General features: G+C 32.6%; 1 protein-coding gene across 1 annotated transcript in view; it reads left to right on the top strand.

The window, feature by feature from the left end:
- The window catches only part of LOC129233290 (negative elongation factor A-like), a gene marked incomplete at its 5' end in the record, with an annotated part of 58963 nt that overhangs the window by 20117 nt on the left and 21456 nt on the right, over positions 1–17390 (top strand). Inside the window, 2 exons of the mRNA XM_054867340.1 lie at positions 3341–3586; positions 16456–16644. Coding sequence (XP_054723315.1) covers positions 3341–3586; positions 16456–16644 — 435 coding nt within the window. The remainder of the gene's footprint in view (positions 1–3340; positions 3587–16455; positions 16645–17390) is intronic.

Below are 17390 nucleotides of genomic sequence, written 5' to 3'. Positions count from 1 at the left end.
TTTTTAATGTTAGGTATTTTTTTACTATATGCTGCCCTATATCTGCTTATTTTATTCATCATATCAATAATATTTTTATTTCTTTAATTTATTTTTGAAAAAATGCAAAAGTCAATCGAAAAAAGTGGCATAGCACCCACAGTCTCGAATTTAATTGAAACTTGGTATGGTTACTTTTTTTTTGTGTATTTTGGAAAGTATAAAGAATATTTATAGTGAATCTCAAACCGTTTAGGCTTCACAGCCTGTTAAAAGTTAGGAGATTTCATGATTAAATGAGATGGCTGCAAGTTGTTCTTTTGATTCTGAAATTGTATAAAGAAGTTTTTAACGACAAATTTTGAGTGCTAATGCAAAGAGAAAGATAACCAATCGCTTATATACATATATATATATATATCTATACATATATATATATATATATATACATATATATATATATATATATATATATATATATATATTTATTTATTTATTTATTTATTTTCAATTCTTACTATGAAAAGTATATTCTTCCACATAAAGAAATTTTCGATTTTTCTCTCTGTTGTAAATTTTTACTTTATAAACAGACCTAATTTTAAGATTTATGTTCTCACTCATTTAACACTGTAAACTCAAATGTTTTTAATGAAAAAAATGTATTTTCTCTAAAAAACATGAAAAGTTGCTATTTTGATGTGGTTTTTGATATCATCCTTATCACGAAATTTTTTTGGATGTCATCTCTTTTACGAAATTTTTTTGGATTTCCTCCTTTTTGCTCTCTGACCACTCTCATCCCTGACTTATGAGTTGGCATTAATTCTTTGGACTTTGCAAAATTATTCTTGAAATTAGAAAAAAGTACACAATAATGAGTGGTTAATACAGTGGTGGTCAAAATTATAAGGACAAAAGGAAAAACCAGCACATCTTCGCTGCTTTTGGTTGGAAAGTTGTGCAAATTTTATGACTAGTAATTAATAGTAAAGTATTCATAAACTTGGGAAATGATCCTTTGATATTTCAGTCCGTTTTGTACTCTTTCTAAACTATTTGTTTTGATTTTACTCTGTACACTTTCATACTGCATCTTATAGTAATGTTTGCAGAAAATTGCATTTATTTATTGTTAACAAATTTATTCTTTCACCAGTTTCTAGTTGAAGGTATGCTTAAAAAAATGTATATTGGAAAATATTTTTCCCTCTATTTTTTTTTTTTTTACCGCTGATTATAAATAATCCGCAAAAGTAGTTGTGCATCTTTATTAATACATATTATTATGCATTACTACTTGTGTAAAGATATCTGGGCATAATCAAATCTTTGGACAAAATGAATGATAAGAGTGCTAAATGCTACCTATTACAGGGTTCGTACGCTCCTTCAAAACTCCTCCAATACTCCTTCATTTAGGTTTTTTTTTTTTTTTTTTTGAAGGGCCCTTCAAACTCCTTCATTTGTCTTAATTAATTCAAAAGTCCTTTTTTAGTTCAAGACTACATAATCTTCCTCTAAAGTAACTTAAAATCCTTCGATTGACAACTTAATTTCGTCATAAGTGCAGTTGTAATTTAGTAATTTCGTATATTTATTTATTTTCATAAAGATGTGATTTACAAAATGATCATAGAAATGATTAATAATGAAGGTAAAAATATTGTTAGATGACTAAGACTTTTCATAAATGAAGTAAAACATGCTTAAATGGTGCTTGTTTGTATTTTCAAATTAGGTGACTATTGCTTTTCTGTCCACCACACTCTCAGCAGCAAAAGTCAGTTTGTCTAATTACTATTAAAAAATACACAAGTAGATTTAATAAATAATGTAATTGTGTTAAAATACAACTGTTTGGTAAGTTGCAGTTATGATATTGTAAAAAGGGTCATCCACGGGTGATGTCATGCTTTGAAGGGGAGACGGGTTCATGAAATTGTGACAAGGGGAAGAGAAAAGGTGACAAAAAGTGACACCACACAGTTATTATAACAATTTGTTTATAAAAAAAATATGACGTGTGACAAGAGGAGGAGTAAGGTGAAGTGTGACACTTTCACAAAGGAAGAAGAAGGTCAAATATGTTGAAAAAAACTGCAACACTGTTTAAGGACAGCCCATTAGTACTCCTTCAAAATCTCATTTTACTCCTAAACTCCTCCAAAACGTCTTCATTTTATTTCTGAAATTGAGTACGAACCCTGTATTACTTACACTCATGAATTTCATAAACCTTGTATAAACAGTGTATTAACAGATACTTTTTTTTTTTTTTTTTTTTTTGTAGTTGCTTAACATAATTTAGTTTCAAGGAAGACATACTTTAATCTTCCACAAAAAAAATATTTAAAAAATTCAAGCCAAAATTAAGTATATTGTCTAAACATACCTTTTCTTGTAGTTTTAAGAAATGTGGTGAATATTACTATCATGGTTTCATTGTAACCTTACTTATTTTTTATTCTAAAAAAAACATGACCTAATTTCAGTTTTGTATTAGGCAGCCCCTCAGTGTTCTGTATTTTGTTTATACACCATTTGGATCAGAAAATAGTGTTATTTAAAGCTTTTTGATTCTAATTGTGATACAGATGAGATGAACAGAGTATGAAGTTACCTATCCCTGGGTGTATTGAAAGATATTGATGTTTGTTAGGCAGCAATTTTTTTGCTTGGGCAAATGTTTTAGAATGAGCAAAATAGCAAAAGCCTTTAACGTTGTCCCTGTATAACACGGTTAATTCGTTCCATGTAGTATCGAAACCGTGTTATACGAGACTTTTTTAAAATAACATTTTTACTTATTTTTAGCACTAATTATATATGTGCATGAGGAAAATCAGGTTAAGATGTATCGTGTTATATCGAAACCATGATCCGTGTTATATCGAAACCATGCCATACGAGACAGAAATAATGTAAATTAAAGGATGTGTTCCGTGTTATATCGAAACCAAGTTTCGTAAAAACAAAGTAAAAACTTATTGAATTATCAACCATTAACAGAATGTATTAAACAAAAATGAAATTCCATCTTTTATAAATATAACACTCGAGTTATATCAAAACCATGAAGTATTAAATTCAAGTTTCGTACCGTGTAATATCCAAACTGTGTTAGAATAATCGTAAATTTGGTACCGTGTAATATCGAAACTGTGTTGTATAAGTACCGTGTTATACGAGGGATGCCTGTACCAGTAGTTTTAATGAATTACTGATTGTGAATTTGTGCAGTAATGTAATTATTGTGGGAGGGGAGAGGAATTAAATTTCTCAATTTATCATCCTTACATATGAAATGAATTATGATGAAAGCATTTTATTTTTGATAATTAGTTTTAACATTACTTAGGAACAGCAAAATTTAAAGCAGCAGCAGCATTTGAAAAGATTGCAAACGGTTCAGCAACAGCAAGCTTCGCAGCAGGCTGCAAAAGTTGCCGTTGGTGCTGGAGGTACTTTAACTGTAACTGCTGCTCAACAAAGAGTTGCACAACAACAGGTTTCTTTGAAACAGTCTGTTGGAAGGCAAATGACAGAGGCTGAAATGGCTCAACTAATGAAGAGACAACAGTTGCAGCAGCAGAAACAAGCACAAGTAATTATATATATATTATTCTAATTTTTTTAGTAACACCTGAGTTGATTAATATTAAATGTTATCAACACTTAAATCCATCAATTTTAAATGTTATCAATCTCCTCAAGAACAAGAAAACTCTGGGGAAAATGGGAGTGCCCATGATATGAGAAGACTGATAAGTGTAGCAGAATTTATTTTATTTATCTCTGCACTCAAATTAAAATTCAGCATTTTTTCCTCCACTAGAAGCAGGAAACAAATTTCAGTTGAATAAGCTTGTGGCTAATCTATTTAATTAAAGTCTTGTGATTTTTTGTTGGTATTTTCCGAAAAATTCTAATTTAACTCTGCAAAAATGTCATTAATAGATTAATTGTTCTATCAAAAATATTGTTCCAAAATCATGCAACCATTTTGCATTACTATTGTTGGTTGTATAGATGCTTTCCATTGGAGGTGTAACATTGATGAAAAAACATTGATGTTTTAAACATCAACATTCAAAATTAAAGCACCGATAGAATGGCTACCTTGACCAAAAGATATTAATGTTCAAAAACATCTGTTTAATATTTTTTCCTTCATAATAAATACTAATACAGTTGGATTGTCAAAAGCTCAAACTAAATAAGACCATAGAAAGTTCAAATTTTTAAAAATAACCAAGAAAATATTGTTAGGGAGAATAACAGAAAGTGATTATATAAATGTACGCACATAACATACAATACAGTACAAAACATTATAAAATGTACACAGTACACAGCGCTTGAAATCATTGATGATCTGCTGGTCCAAGACCAGTAAAATTGCATCGTACTACTATAAAATACAGTTCAGTAGTCCGTGGGACTAGTAGTTGATTACTTTTGCTTCAAAAATTTCATACCATTTGGATTTTTTAAATTTTTACATTTACTTTTTATTTTAACAAATACAACTATACAAATACTTTTTTTAATGATTTCTAAAGCTGGTACTGTAATTAAACAATAAAAATGGAATGAACTTCTGGAAAATACATCAACTTCACACAAATAAAGTTGAATTAATTTCTGTAAGAAAAAACTGACTTAATATGAATTAAAAAATCACTAATTTTTAGTTGAGAGAGCTTTGAAATGCTAGTTCAGTTTTCTGATTTTCTACTGTAAATGCTTTCATTCTAGTCAAATTGAATACATGTCTTAAGTTTTTTGAACTGTCAAAGCAGAGTTAAATGATTTAGATAATTATGATAATACAAAAGTGACGACCAGCAACAGGCTCTGGGCCCAGCTAGACTGGTCCTAGTCAATTTACAATCCCCAGTGAAGATCAATGGCCCTCTTAAAACTGTCTACTCCTTTGCTCATTACCACCTCTTCCGGTAAGCTGTTCCAAGGTTCCACTACCCTGCTAAAATAATAATTTTTCCTAATATCCATGTTAGCCTGAGATTTAAATAGCTTAAAACAATGACCCCTTGTCCTGTTTTCAGTGCTAAACTTTAGCCCCGTAACATCTTTCGTTTTAATAAATTTAAACAGCTGAATCATGTCCCCTCGGTCTCTTCTTTGCTGAAGACCGTACATTTTTAGCCTTCTAAGCCTGGAATCATAATCTAAGTGGGAAAGTCCACTTATTAGCCTTGTAGCCCGCCTTTGAACCCTTTCCAATACATTAATGTCTTTCTTAAGATAAGGAGACCAAAACTGAACAGCATACTCTAAATGGGGTCTTACCAAACTTCTATATAAGGGCAGAAGAACTTCTTTAGATTTGTTTGAAATAGATCTATTGATAAACCCAAGCATTTTGTTGGCTTTGTTACTTGCAATGCTGCACTGTTCACTAAATTTGAAGTCCTGATTTATTAAGATACCCAGATCCATAACATTTTCTGCCTGACTAATGACTGAACTCTGTAAACTATAACTCGTACACTTATTTCCATGATCTAAGTGTAGCACTTGACATTTTCCTACATTAACTGCCATACCCCATTTATCCACCCACTTAGTAATATGATCTAAATCCTCTTGATGCTGTTTTACTTGTTCTTCATTTTCGACAATCCCCATCACTTTGACATCATCAGCAAAACAATTCATGTTCCCAGAAATATTTTTGTGAATATCGTTCATAAAGACAATGAACAAAACAGGCCGTAACACTGATCCTTTAGGAACTCCGCTTAAGACCTCACTCCAATTGGAATGATTTCTCCTTAAAACTACTCTTTGTTTCCTTCCAGTCAGCCAGTTTTTTACCCAAATGAAAGTTTTCCATCCTATTCCTATATCAGCTAATTTACTAAGTAGAGCAACATGCGGTACCTTATCGAAAGCTTTTTGAAAATCAATGTAAACAACTTCTACAGGCTTCTTATTGTCCAAAGCCATGGTAACTTTGTCATAGAAATGTAATAAATTAGTTGCACAAGATTTACCTTTCCTGAAACCATACTGAAAACTAGTCAATAGATTATTAATCTCTAGAAAATTTACTATCTTAATTTTGATCAATGTTTCAAAAATTTTGCAAACCACCGAAGTTAGACTCACAGGTCTATAATTTCCCGCACTCCCTTTAGACCCTTTCTTGAAGAGCAGTGTAATGTTAGCCAGCTTCCAGTCCTCTGACACTGTCCCCGAGTTATAAGAAGCATTGAAAATATTTACGATTACATCTGCTAATTCCTCCGCACATTCAACTAAAATTTTTGGATAAATATTATCAGGTCCCGGAGCCTTAGTCTCTTTAATTTTTTTCAAATGAAGTAAAACGTCATCCCTGGAAAATACAAAGTCCTCAAGCTGAACTATAGCTTGTGTCTTGCTGGTGTCAACTGTTGAGATACAGTTATCGTTAAAAACACTCGAAAAAGTTATTAAGAACATTAGCAATATCACTATCGTCCTGAATTAAAATTCCATGCTCATCAACCAGTGGCCCAATATGACTATTTCGAACTTTCCCCGAATTAGCGTATGCAAAAAACCTCTTGGGATTCCTGTTTATGTTATCTGCCAGTCTTTGCTCCAACTCTCTTTTCTGAATCCGTACCAAATACTTAAATTTACGCCTTGCCTTACAATATTGGAGCCTATCTGCACTGTGACCAGTTTCTCTAAACCTATGAAAAGCAGCTTGCTTGTAATTTAGAGCGTCTTTAGTTTCCCTGGAGAACCACATTGGCCGAATTTTAGTGTTGACACCCTTTCTCCTAAAAGAAACATGATCCCCAACCGTTTTCGCTAGCTTTTCCTTAAACTCTGTCCACTGAAGATTCACATCGCTATTGTCCAATCCAGAAGAAAAAAACTGCTTTCAAACTCTGCCTAAGTGCCACAAAATCAGTATTTCTGAAATTGGGCACAAACCTAAAATTCTCTACTTTGTGAGTATCAAATTTAATCCCAAACCTAATACTGTTGTGGTCACTGTCTCCAATGTGTTCCCCTACACATAACCCCTGAATAGAACCTTCCATATCACAGAAAACTAGATCCAAAATCACGTCCTGTCGAGTACCCTGAGTTACAATTTGATCTAAAAAAGTCACCAATTACTTTCAAAATTCCTCTTCTCTGCTATTACTGTGGTAAAAATTATTCCAGTCAATTCCTGGAAAATTAAAATCTCCCATTATGATGACTGACCCCTTGCTAGAAATGTCACTAATAATACTAAACATCTGTTCGTTTTGACCCTGGCTTAAGTTGGGTGGCCTATAAATATTCCCCAAACGTAGTTTTTTGCCCTAATTACTAATCAACTCCATCCAAATCATGTCAATCTCATTAGGTTTTTCATTAATTACCAATTCATTGCAAGTTAAAGTGTCTCTGACATAAAATAAAACCCCACCACCTCTTTTACCTACTCTATCTTCTCTAAACAAATTATACCCAGCAATAGATAATAAATCATCATCACTTTCGGTAGCCCATGTCTCGGTAACTACAATAATATCCAACCTCTCGTCTATTGTTATGCTTTTCAATTCTTCCATCTTGTTCCTAATACTACGAGCATTTGTATAAAAAACCTTAAGTAAGCCCATCTTACCTTTATTTAATGCTGCGCGATTATTTGAATCCCAACTGTTAAAATCTTTTCTCTTACTAGCCTCCCTATTTCCGTTTCTACTAAAATCCCAATAGTTAGTACCCATTCAAGTTCTGCTCCTTAAAGCGTGCCCCCCATTCCAACTTAGTTTTTTGATTCTGAATTCTCTAAAACCAAAGCATTAACCATTTTGACCCCCATAGAGCTCAGATGCAGGCCATCCCTAGCTATCCAATCGCGTTTACATTTATTCCACACATCAATAAACCTGATACTACGCTTAACGCAAATTTCCTTGAGTACCAGGTTCATACACCTAGCCCATTGGTTTAACCAACTCCTATGCACTCCATATCTGGAAAGCAAACCAACCACTTGGACATTTGCCGAACAGTTGGTTGCTTTGTCCAACAGGGAATCCCATTCCTTAGTAAACTCATTGTTGTTACTATGGCCTACATCGTTAGTTCCCACCCACAAAGTAACTACATCCTCTTTATTAAATACCCCCTTCTTTTCAGCAACCCTATTTACATCTCTCACCCGAGCCCCTGACAAACAACATCTAACCACCTTACGTCTAACTCTACCTATTGAGTTTCCCACCTCACGCGCCATTGAATCTCCCAAAATTATACCCTTTGTTTCCCAGTCTGTTGCCTCAGCAATAACTTTCCCCTTTACCTCTTACCCCATCTACACTCCTATAGCATAATGCTAACTCACCCTCCAAAGTAAGCATCCTAACTCTGATTTCTGAGATTTCAACACAGTTAGTGCAAATGAAATCCTTCTCAGACTCATCCTTCCCCTTAAACAAGCAGAACATCTGACATAGGTCACAAGAAATCCACTTGTCCCCTTTACCACTTGTAACCTCCTTCATTATGCATATAACCCCCATTCTAGCTCAAAATGATACACTTAAAAGTCAATAGAAAAATGCAAAATTGAAGAAATAAAACTAATTATTAGAATTAGAAAGCATTGGAAGTAAAAGGTACAAAAATTACAAAATCCTAAGACAAGCAGTAAATTAAAATAAACAAGTTACACACTTAACAGAGCACTCAGGCTTAACAACAAGAAATCAGCACATTTTAGGCTTAGCTACAAAGAATAGAAAAACACTTTAAGAAAGCAAGTAAATCAAAAATAAGACTTAAAAGCACAAAAATACTTAATTATATGATAAAATACAGTAAAAATACTGAAATTGAAGCAGTAAAATCATTGAGAAGGAACAGATGGAGAGAGTGCAACCCTACTACCCCGATACATCAACAGTACCATGCGACCTGGGGAGCAATTTTGAGATGACCGTAACCGCTAAAGAAATTTTCATTAGCTGAAGCCATGTATGATAACAACCTTTAACTGTAGAAGGGAAAAATTAGATTTATAGTAATAGTGCAGTATTCTAGCATTGTAAACTGTGAGGAAAAAGCCACACCAGGAGGTCCACTAACTTTTCCCTAGCATGTACGAATGTTTTTTACTTCTAAATAAAGAAAAAATAACATTTAAATGCATTCAACGAGTACATATTCCACAGTAGCTTGTAATTTTTAAATTTTTGTACTTATTTTACCTATAAAAGTTGTAAAACATTGTATATCTTGAGTGCAAATAACATTTTAGTTCCATAAAATCACTTTTTACTTAACTAGTAATTATTTTAACGGCTCTTAAGCATTTTGTGTACATTTGCTTTGTTGGTGAATATTTTCTCGCCAAGCTCCTGTGAACAGCAGATGAGCAAGAATAAAGATTTGCTATTTTTATGCTTCAATTTAAATACTAGTATGCCTGCGTATGAAATTTATTTATTATTATGCGGTGAAGGAGTTGGAGCCAGAGTTGCTCTGTTCTGTAGCCACGACTTCATAATAAGCGCCGTCGCGTCGTCTAAAAAATATTTAATGCCAAAAGAGCGATTGCGTGCCAAAACGAGACAACTTCCCAGCCAAAAAAGTCGCCTGACCTGGGAAACATCGGATCCCAAGCTTATTTCACTGAGACATTTGCTATGGCTCCCTCCATTAGTATTCCTTCTCAATGAGTAAAATAAACAATTACAGTAAAAAATCACTTATCTCAGGAGCAGCAAAATATCACCCCAGCAACACTAGCGCCCTCTATCGGCGAATCAGATTGAATTATAAAAATTTCAAGTTAAGTTACTCTAATTAATAAGTAATTCAGAATACATTTAAAAAATTTCTGACTGAGCAATGCAAATCAATAAAGATATTCAATATTTTTCGAACTAGGTAACACAAAACTATGGTGCAGATGACTTTTATTACGGAAAATACAATTTATGTGAACCCCTAAATAATCTATTAGTTCTTATTGAAATATTTTATATGGGTTGCAGTTGCTAAATGCCTTAAGTTTTAGAAATTATAGACTTTAACTATATTTGGAACATTGAATCAAAATATGAAATTAGTTTTTTTCCATCAGTTCAACTTTTGTAGAACTACGCTTTTTTTACATACTGTTATACCCAAAATGTTCAGTTATATCTCCATTTTGTGTACTTTTATAGCAAGTTAGATTTTGAAACATGGGCTGATTCCTGTGTGTTATCCCTATTGTCAGTCTGCAGTCTAGTTGATTTTGCAAAAATTCAATATAGTTGCAGTCAGAGATGGGCAGATTCGTATTCATAAATCCGAATCCGAATTTGATTCACAGCACCTTAACGTGTCAATACGAATACATTCGTATTCACAAGTGTGAATTCGAATAGATTCATGTTTGCTAGTGTGAATCCGAATACGAAATTCGGATTCATACCTATGAATCCGAATCTATTTGGATTCAGATCTATGAATCCAAATCTATTCGGATTCAGATCTATGAATCCAAATCATTTCTGATTCACATCTATGAATACGAATCCATTTGGATTCACACTTGGATTCACTGAAAAATTCAATTTAAAAGGCCAATATAAATAAATAAATGTTTCTTTGTACCTCGCTACAGTTCGAGTTTTGGGTGTTAGCGAGTTTTTGGATGTATATTTATTGGCATCAAACTAAGTAATTGACCCGAAAATGAACTTCCTACTATTTGGAGCCGCAAGTCTAATACTACTGGACCCAGGTTTTAGAAGTCCATAAAAAGTTAAAAATCATGGTTTTATGGTCATGAACACTGAAAATTTTCGCTAATTTTTCATACAGTCAAGTGCCCATACTTGGGACAGTTTTGAACTTTTACCTCTAGTAGCATATTAATCATACGTTTTCCATTCGAACGAAGTATTCTATTTTCAGGATGTGCCTTACTACGTTTCTTCAAGACAAGGTATAAGTGTATAGATTTGTCCCTTTAAAAATAAAACAAAAAAAAAAGTTCATTCTCCCAAGTTAGGGGCTTCCCTAGGGGGTTCGTGATGACGAATTCTTCCCTAGCAGATATACGACAAGCTTTGAATTCTTTCACAGTATCAGTGTAGTGGTGTCGCTGTAAATGGCGTATTAAATTCGAAGTATTCAAAATGTTCACCTGAACTTCTTTAGTTTTTGAGGGAACATTCGCATCACATTCTAAACTTAAAGCTCCAATAGATTTATGAGAGGCTCTCTCTAGGGAAATAGCATTGACATTATCACTCACTGACTTGAAGAAATCACCACTTAGTGCTGATCTAAGCGAAAATCGCAATTTCTGAAAAGGTTCTCATTCCGAATTCAAAGAATTGTCCTCGGAATAATAAGTAATCTTACTAAAAGAAACAAAAAAAAAATTCATATTGTTATTAAATAAATGTAATTGAAACCGAAGAAAAAAATAAAAAAATCATAGTAGCCATTAACATTAAAAAAGAAAAAACTTGCAAAGTATATATATATATATGAAACGAGATTCCTTTCAATGAAATTAAAAATAATAAATTAGATACGTACCTATTAAGAGTTAAGCTTAGAGTGGTTCAGAAAAACTTTTTTTAGCTAGAGTCCAGGACACACCCTATTTTCTTTTTCAGACTTACTAATAGTATTATGCTGTAAAAGTTTTAGTTTCTTACTCAAATTTTAAAAGGGTGCTCAATTTAACATTAGTCGTAGCATGGAAAATGTCACAAATTTGGAAACATTTAATTTCCCCAGCTGTGGTTTTGTAAATAATTTTTTTTTGTAATGTATATGCATATTACATTTGTATATTTATAATATGTAGCATTGTTATTTCAGTTCAGTGTAATTTTTAACGCCCCTCCCCATACTTATGATGTTTGGGGGAGGGAGTTGAGCACCCTCTTTCAGTTGAAATAAGAAGTCAAAATTCGTCCGGTATATTACTATCCAGTCTAAAAATATTGAGGGGTGTCCTGTTATCTATTAGAAACTTTTTTTTACATGTATTTTTGAACCACCCTAGTTAAGCTATTTACTTATTTACTAAAAAATAAACATACAATCCTCCTCAACTTACAGCAAGTCAAAATAGTAAGAAAAAAAAATATGCCTGCGTTTTATAAGATAAGAATTCTAAAAAACAGTCTTCTTTTCAGTACTTGATGAGTTTTATTAAAATATTTAAAATACAAGAAGCATATGGTTTCCTTTTTTTCTTCGTGCATTTTATTTCAGGTGTTATTATTTCAAAAAAAAAAAGGAAAATAATTCAATGCTCTACGCTATTTTTATTCTTTCTCAGTTTATGTACTTCCATATTATTTCCTTTTTTTCCCTTAGAAAAAAAGAAAGGTGTTATTTATTTTGATTGTTAAAAAATTTCTGGGAAATACACCCATATGGATATGGGACTTTATATTGTAGCAAGATTTTATCAAGCTCAGATGTGTAATTATTTTTTACTGATTTCTGAATTACTCAAACTTAGATTTTATGAATTTTTAACCATATATAGGAAAAGAATCATCTAATTTAACATCTAACTTGAGCATTTTAACTTGTTAGTATCAAATACTATATTTAAATAAATTTACATTTCAAAAATTCTATTTAAATCAGAAAAATCCGGTTTAAATTAAAAAAATCCGAGTTTTAATATATATATATTTTAAAATCCTGATTTTTATCAACCCTGTTATGAAGTAAGATCCAACAATTTAAACACTACTTTATAATCTGTTTAATAAAATATGTAGAGGTTTTTTTTTTTTTTGTTCTTGAGTACTGATTAAAAATTTCCCAATTTATCTGTTGAAAATCACTGTATTCTGTCAGTGCATTATGTTTTTATACATCATTCATTAAAACTTTTTATACAGTTTAACCTCAAATTATTTGACAAAAATTTCCAGCAGATTCCTTCCATTTAAAATTGCATTTGAGGAAAAATATCAGCAATTTGACGCTAAAAAACATTTATCGCTGCTTGAATTTCATTACGTTTCATAACGAAACTACCGTTCTTGCCACTCTAATCTCTCTCAAACCGGTCTCCGTGCTTGGTCATGGCGGCCAATGGAAGCACTATACGAGTCGTTCCTCTACCCTATTATAGAACTCTTTGGTACGAACAAGAACGTTTTCGCAGTAGTCAACGGTTGCAATAGTTGAAAATAATTGCGAAATACAAAATGCAACCCAGCTTTCTTTTACGCATTTTCTGTTTTTTCGTGAGAAATTTGGTTAGTAGAACTATTAGCAAATAATTATCTTTGTAATCGATGCTTCCTTCTGGAGATGGAGTGTTGAAATGTATGTTTGTATTATGGATTAAAAAACCGTTTTCTTCCATCATAATATATTCTTTTTTTATACGAAACGTTTCAGAGAGAATCTGCATTTTCAACGGTACAAGTATCTGTAAAATCAACAAATTTTTACAATCAAATTTGGTCCTTTGTAACATCAATCACTGCATATTCATCATATTTTAAAGTTGTGTAATTGAGATAAATTATCTGTGGTAAAATTATATAAACAAATCAAGTTTCAATTTACATGACTTTGGTAGAATTCCACTTTTAAAATTTTTGAACCCATAACAATATCGTCACTTTTCTTCAGAAATTCACTAACACCAAAAACTCGACCTGTAGCGAGGTACAGACAAACATTTATTTATTTATATTGGGCTTTTGAATTGAATTTTTCAGTGAATCCAAGTGTGAATCCAAATGGATTCGTATTCACAGATGTAAATTAGATATGATTTTTATTCATAGGCCTGAATCTGAATAGATTCGGATTCACACTTGTGAATACGAATGTATTCGTATTCGGATTGACACGTTAAGGTACTGTGAATCAAATTCGGATTCGGATTTACGAATACGAATCTGCCCATCTCTGGTTGCAGTACAGTTGCGGCAAACCTAACCTGGCAGCATTGTGAAAGCTCCTTGGATCTTAATATCGTCACACAAACACTACCCAGTTAGGCTGGGTTTTTTTTTTTTTTCGTATTCCTATACTATTGTTTTTCAGCATTTTATGTTCGTGTTTTAAATGTACATGTAGCCGCATTGAAAGCTAACAGTCTAAAATCATAGTACAGTAGACCCTCGTTTTACCAGGGTTCGTACGCTCCTTCAAAACTCCTCCAATACTCCTTCATTTTTGTCTTAATTCCTTCTTTTTTAGTTCAACACTACATAATCTTCCTCTATGACAGTAAGTTAAAATACTTCAATGGACAACTTAACTTCGTCACAAGGGCGAAGGTATAAGAGCGATTTTAATGAAGTAATTTCGTATATTTATGTTTTCAATCAAGGTGTGATTTACAAATTTTTCAAAGGAGTCATAAAAGTCAAAGGTGAGAATATTATTAGATAGCTAAGACATTTCATAAGTGAAGTAAAACATGCTTAAGTGGTGCTTGGTTATTTTTTCAAGTTTTATGATTATTGCTTTTCCCTCCACCACAGCAGCAAAAGTCAGTTTGGCTTATTAAATAAAAGTAAGGTTTCAAAGAAATTCTGGAAGGAAGTCTGTAACGAACGTGTGTCCAGGAGACCCCATAGCGCCTACACCCTTGAAATTTTGTACAAAATTACTTCGAGCCCCAGGGGTGTACACCTGGGGTACTCCTTTTTTTTAATTTGAAGTAGTTTTTTTTTGTAATTAATTTTTTAAGCTCCTATTTTGCGTAAATTGCCTATTATTGCCTATTAAAGGGATGAAAAATTACTTGCGCATATAAATATTATATATCATTAGAAAGGGTAGAATTTTGTTTCAATGCTGTAACTTGAATAGGGTGGGAGTAAATTGCGTTTTTAGATCAAACTTTTTTAGGCTTAGCTAAAAGTTAGGCACCACTTTCTTCATTAAATCTATCAGTAAAAAGTGAAGGAATTGGCCCACAGTTTTCTTTTTGACACGACTGGAAACAGCGACTTTTTTTACTCCAGATCTAACCCGACCTTAGGTTGAAAAACTGAGCTTGTATCTGTAAATGAAAAAAAGTTACAAGCTGTTAAAAATCAAATTTGAATAATCTCATCTTCATTAAAATTATTGATGTTTTATTTGGCGTTGCCAGTTACTTGTTTTCAATTCGCATGTTTCTTCTTTCTTATTCACAAACTTTAAGGGTTCTGATTTTAACGGAAAATCTTAAGTTCAACATAATTCAAGCACCGAGCTAAAGAGCAAAATACTAGAGACCATGAATATGAAAGCAACTTTTTAAACATACAAAACTGCAGTTTTTCAATGTTCATGAGAACCTTAGCCCTTACGGCTCAGCAAGTTGGTACAAGTTATTTTGAAATCTGGGGAAGGGGTGTTTTTTGATCCAATGGAAATTATGGGATGGGATCATAATGCGTTTATAATCTGTTTCTTTTTAATTGGCAATTTAAATCTTTGCTAATCAAATAAGATTGCGAAGCAATCTTCGGGGATTGGTGAGCCTCAGCGAACAGGGGGCAAAGCCCCCTAGTTATTTAAATATTTAAAAATACATAAGTAGATGAACTATATTAAGTGATTGTGTTTAAAAAAAAAACAATTGTTTTTGTAAATCGCAGTTATAATATTGTAAAAAGGGTCGTCCACAAGTGATGTCATGCCTTGAGGGGGGAACAGGTTCATGAAATTGTGACAAGGCAAAGAGAATGGGTGACAAAAAATGACATATCACAGTTAGTATAACAATATGTTTATAAAAAATAAGGCACGTGACAAGAGGATGAGAGGCGACAAAGTGGAAGGGCATCAAATATGTTGAAAAAAGTGTGACATCAATCATTTAAGGACAGCCCATTAGTACTCCTTCAAAATCTCAATTTACTCCTTCTAAACTCCTCCAAAACTCCTTCATTTTATTTCTGAAATTGATTACGAACCCTGTTTACGCAGGGGTTATGTTCCACGGAAATGCAGCTTAAATCAAAACCGCGTTAATTAATACTTAATGTTAAGTGTTAAAATAGGGGTTAGACTCAGATGATGAAAAAAATAATACTTCATTCCAGTGATAGATAAATATATATAATAAGTTTAATGTGATTCCGTTAAATGGGCACATTGTGCATAAAGGAAACATGAATTAACTTAATGTTAATAAAAAAAAGAGCTGGTTATGATTTTCTTTTGGTAGTCATTAATTATTTTTCCCTGTAGTTCTTTGTGATGCATTAACGCATCTATGACCACTCACGTCATTTCCATAACGGGATCTTCCTTCGCTAACAAATCGGAAAGATCATTGGTCATTGTCAACGAATGACTTAAAATTTTCAGCGAGAAAGCTTTTGACTGTGTGTCATCGATGTCAGTATCCTCGTTGGTTCGTTCTCCATTGTCACTTCTAAGAGCTGTTCTACTGTATTCAATTTTCTATAGCTATTTTTCATATTTTACCATGAATTTCCTTTTGTTTCTTTCTAGTTAACAACTGCTCAGATACTGGCACAGGCTCATCTTCAACAAGTTCAACCGCAACAAGTTTCTATTACCGGTGGTACAGCTACCTTAGTTAAGACTGTTTCTGCTCCTTTGAGTGGAGCTTCTTCAATGGCTATTCCTGTATCAGCTGTCACAATGGGTGGTGTCAACATAAATGTGAGCTTACCCCAGGTATATTTGATTTCATTTTCCTTCATATATTGGTCACTTTTATTTTCTGCCTCTTTTTACACCAATTTTTTTATTGGATATTACTTTTTTATAAATGCACATGAGGTGGCCAACACGTGGATCAGAGAACAAATAATTGATCTGCATAAGTTCTTTTACATCTACTGCATAGTGTCTTCTGTACAACTTTTCTTGTCTAAAAGTAAAATAGTATTGTTCTTATTGCTAGATAAATTTGTACATTGAAGATTGAAAATTTTGTTTGCTTATGCCTTACAAAAGTGTGGCCTTCTTACAAAAAAGGCTTGAGCTTCCGATTGAGTGAACTGCTTTCATTCATATTTATGGTGACTTTTGTGTTAATTTTTTTTATATATTTCAACAAATATACAGCTATAAAATGCAAAGTAAATATTTTATTCCCATCACCATCAAATAGATAATGCCAAAGGTTCATTGCAGCATATATAAAATTAAACTGGTAGACAAGTTGCTGATCCCTGATACAGAATATTGAGTAGACATCCCCCCCCCCCCCCATCCTCAAATCTTGCCAAAATCCCGAGGATCCACCTAAACAGTGAGTGAAAAAGTTACTGATTAAATGGCGCCTTAATAATTAGTTAAAAGCATTAATACAGTAAAAGTGAACCTGTCTCATTCATTTAACCGAACTTTCTTCAAATAGTTTATATTTCATGCTCCCTCAAACAAATATAGAGGGAAAAAATAGGTCAGAAAATTTT

The sequence above is a fragment of the Uloborus diversus genome, unplaced genomic scaffold (assembly GCF_026930045.1).
Source record: "Uloborus diversus isolate 005 unplaced genomic scaffold, Udiv.v.3.1 scaffold_312, whole genome shotgun sequence".
NCBI lineage: Eukaryota > Metazoa > Arthropoda > Arachnida > Araneae > Uloboridae > Uloborus > Uloborus diversus.
Note: the sequence above shows the minus strand (reverse complement) of the source record. Positions and strands in the feature narration are given on the sequence as shown.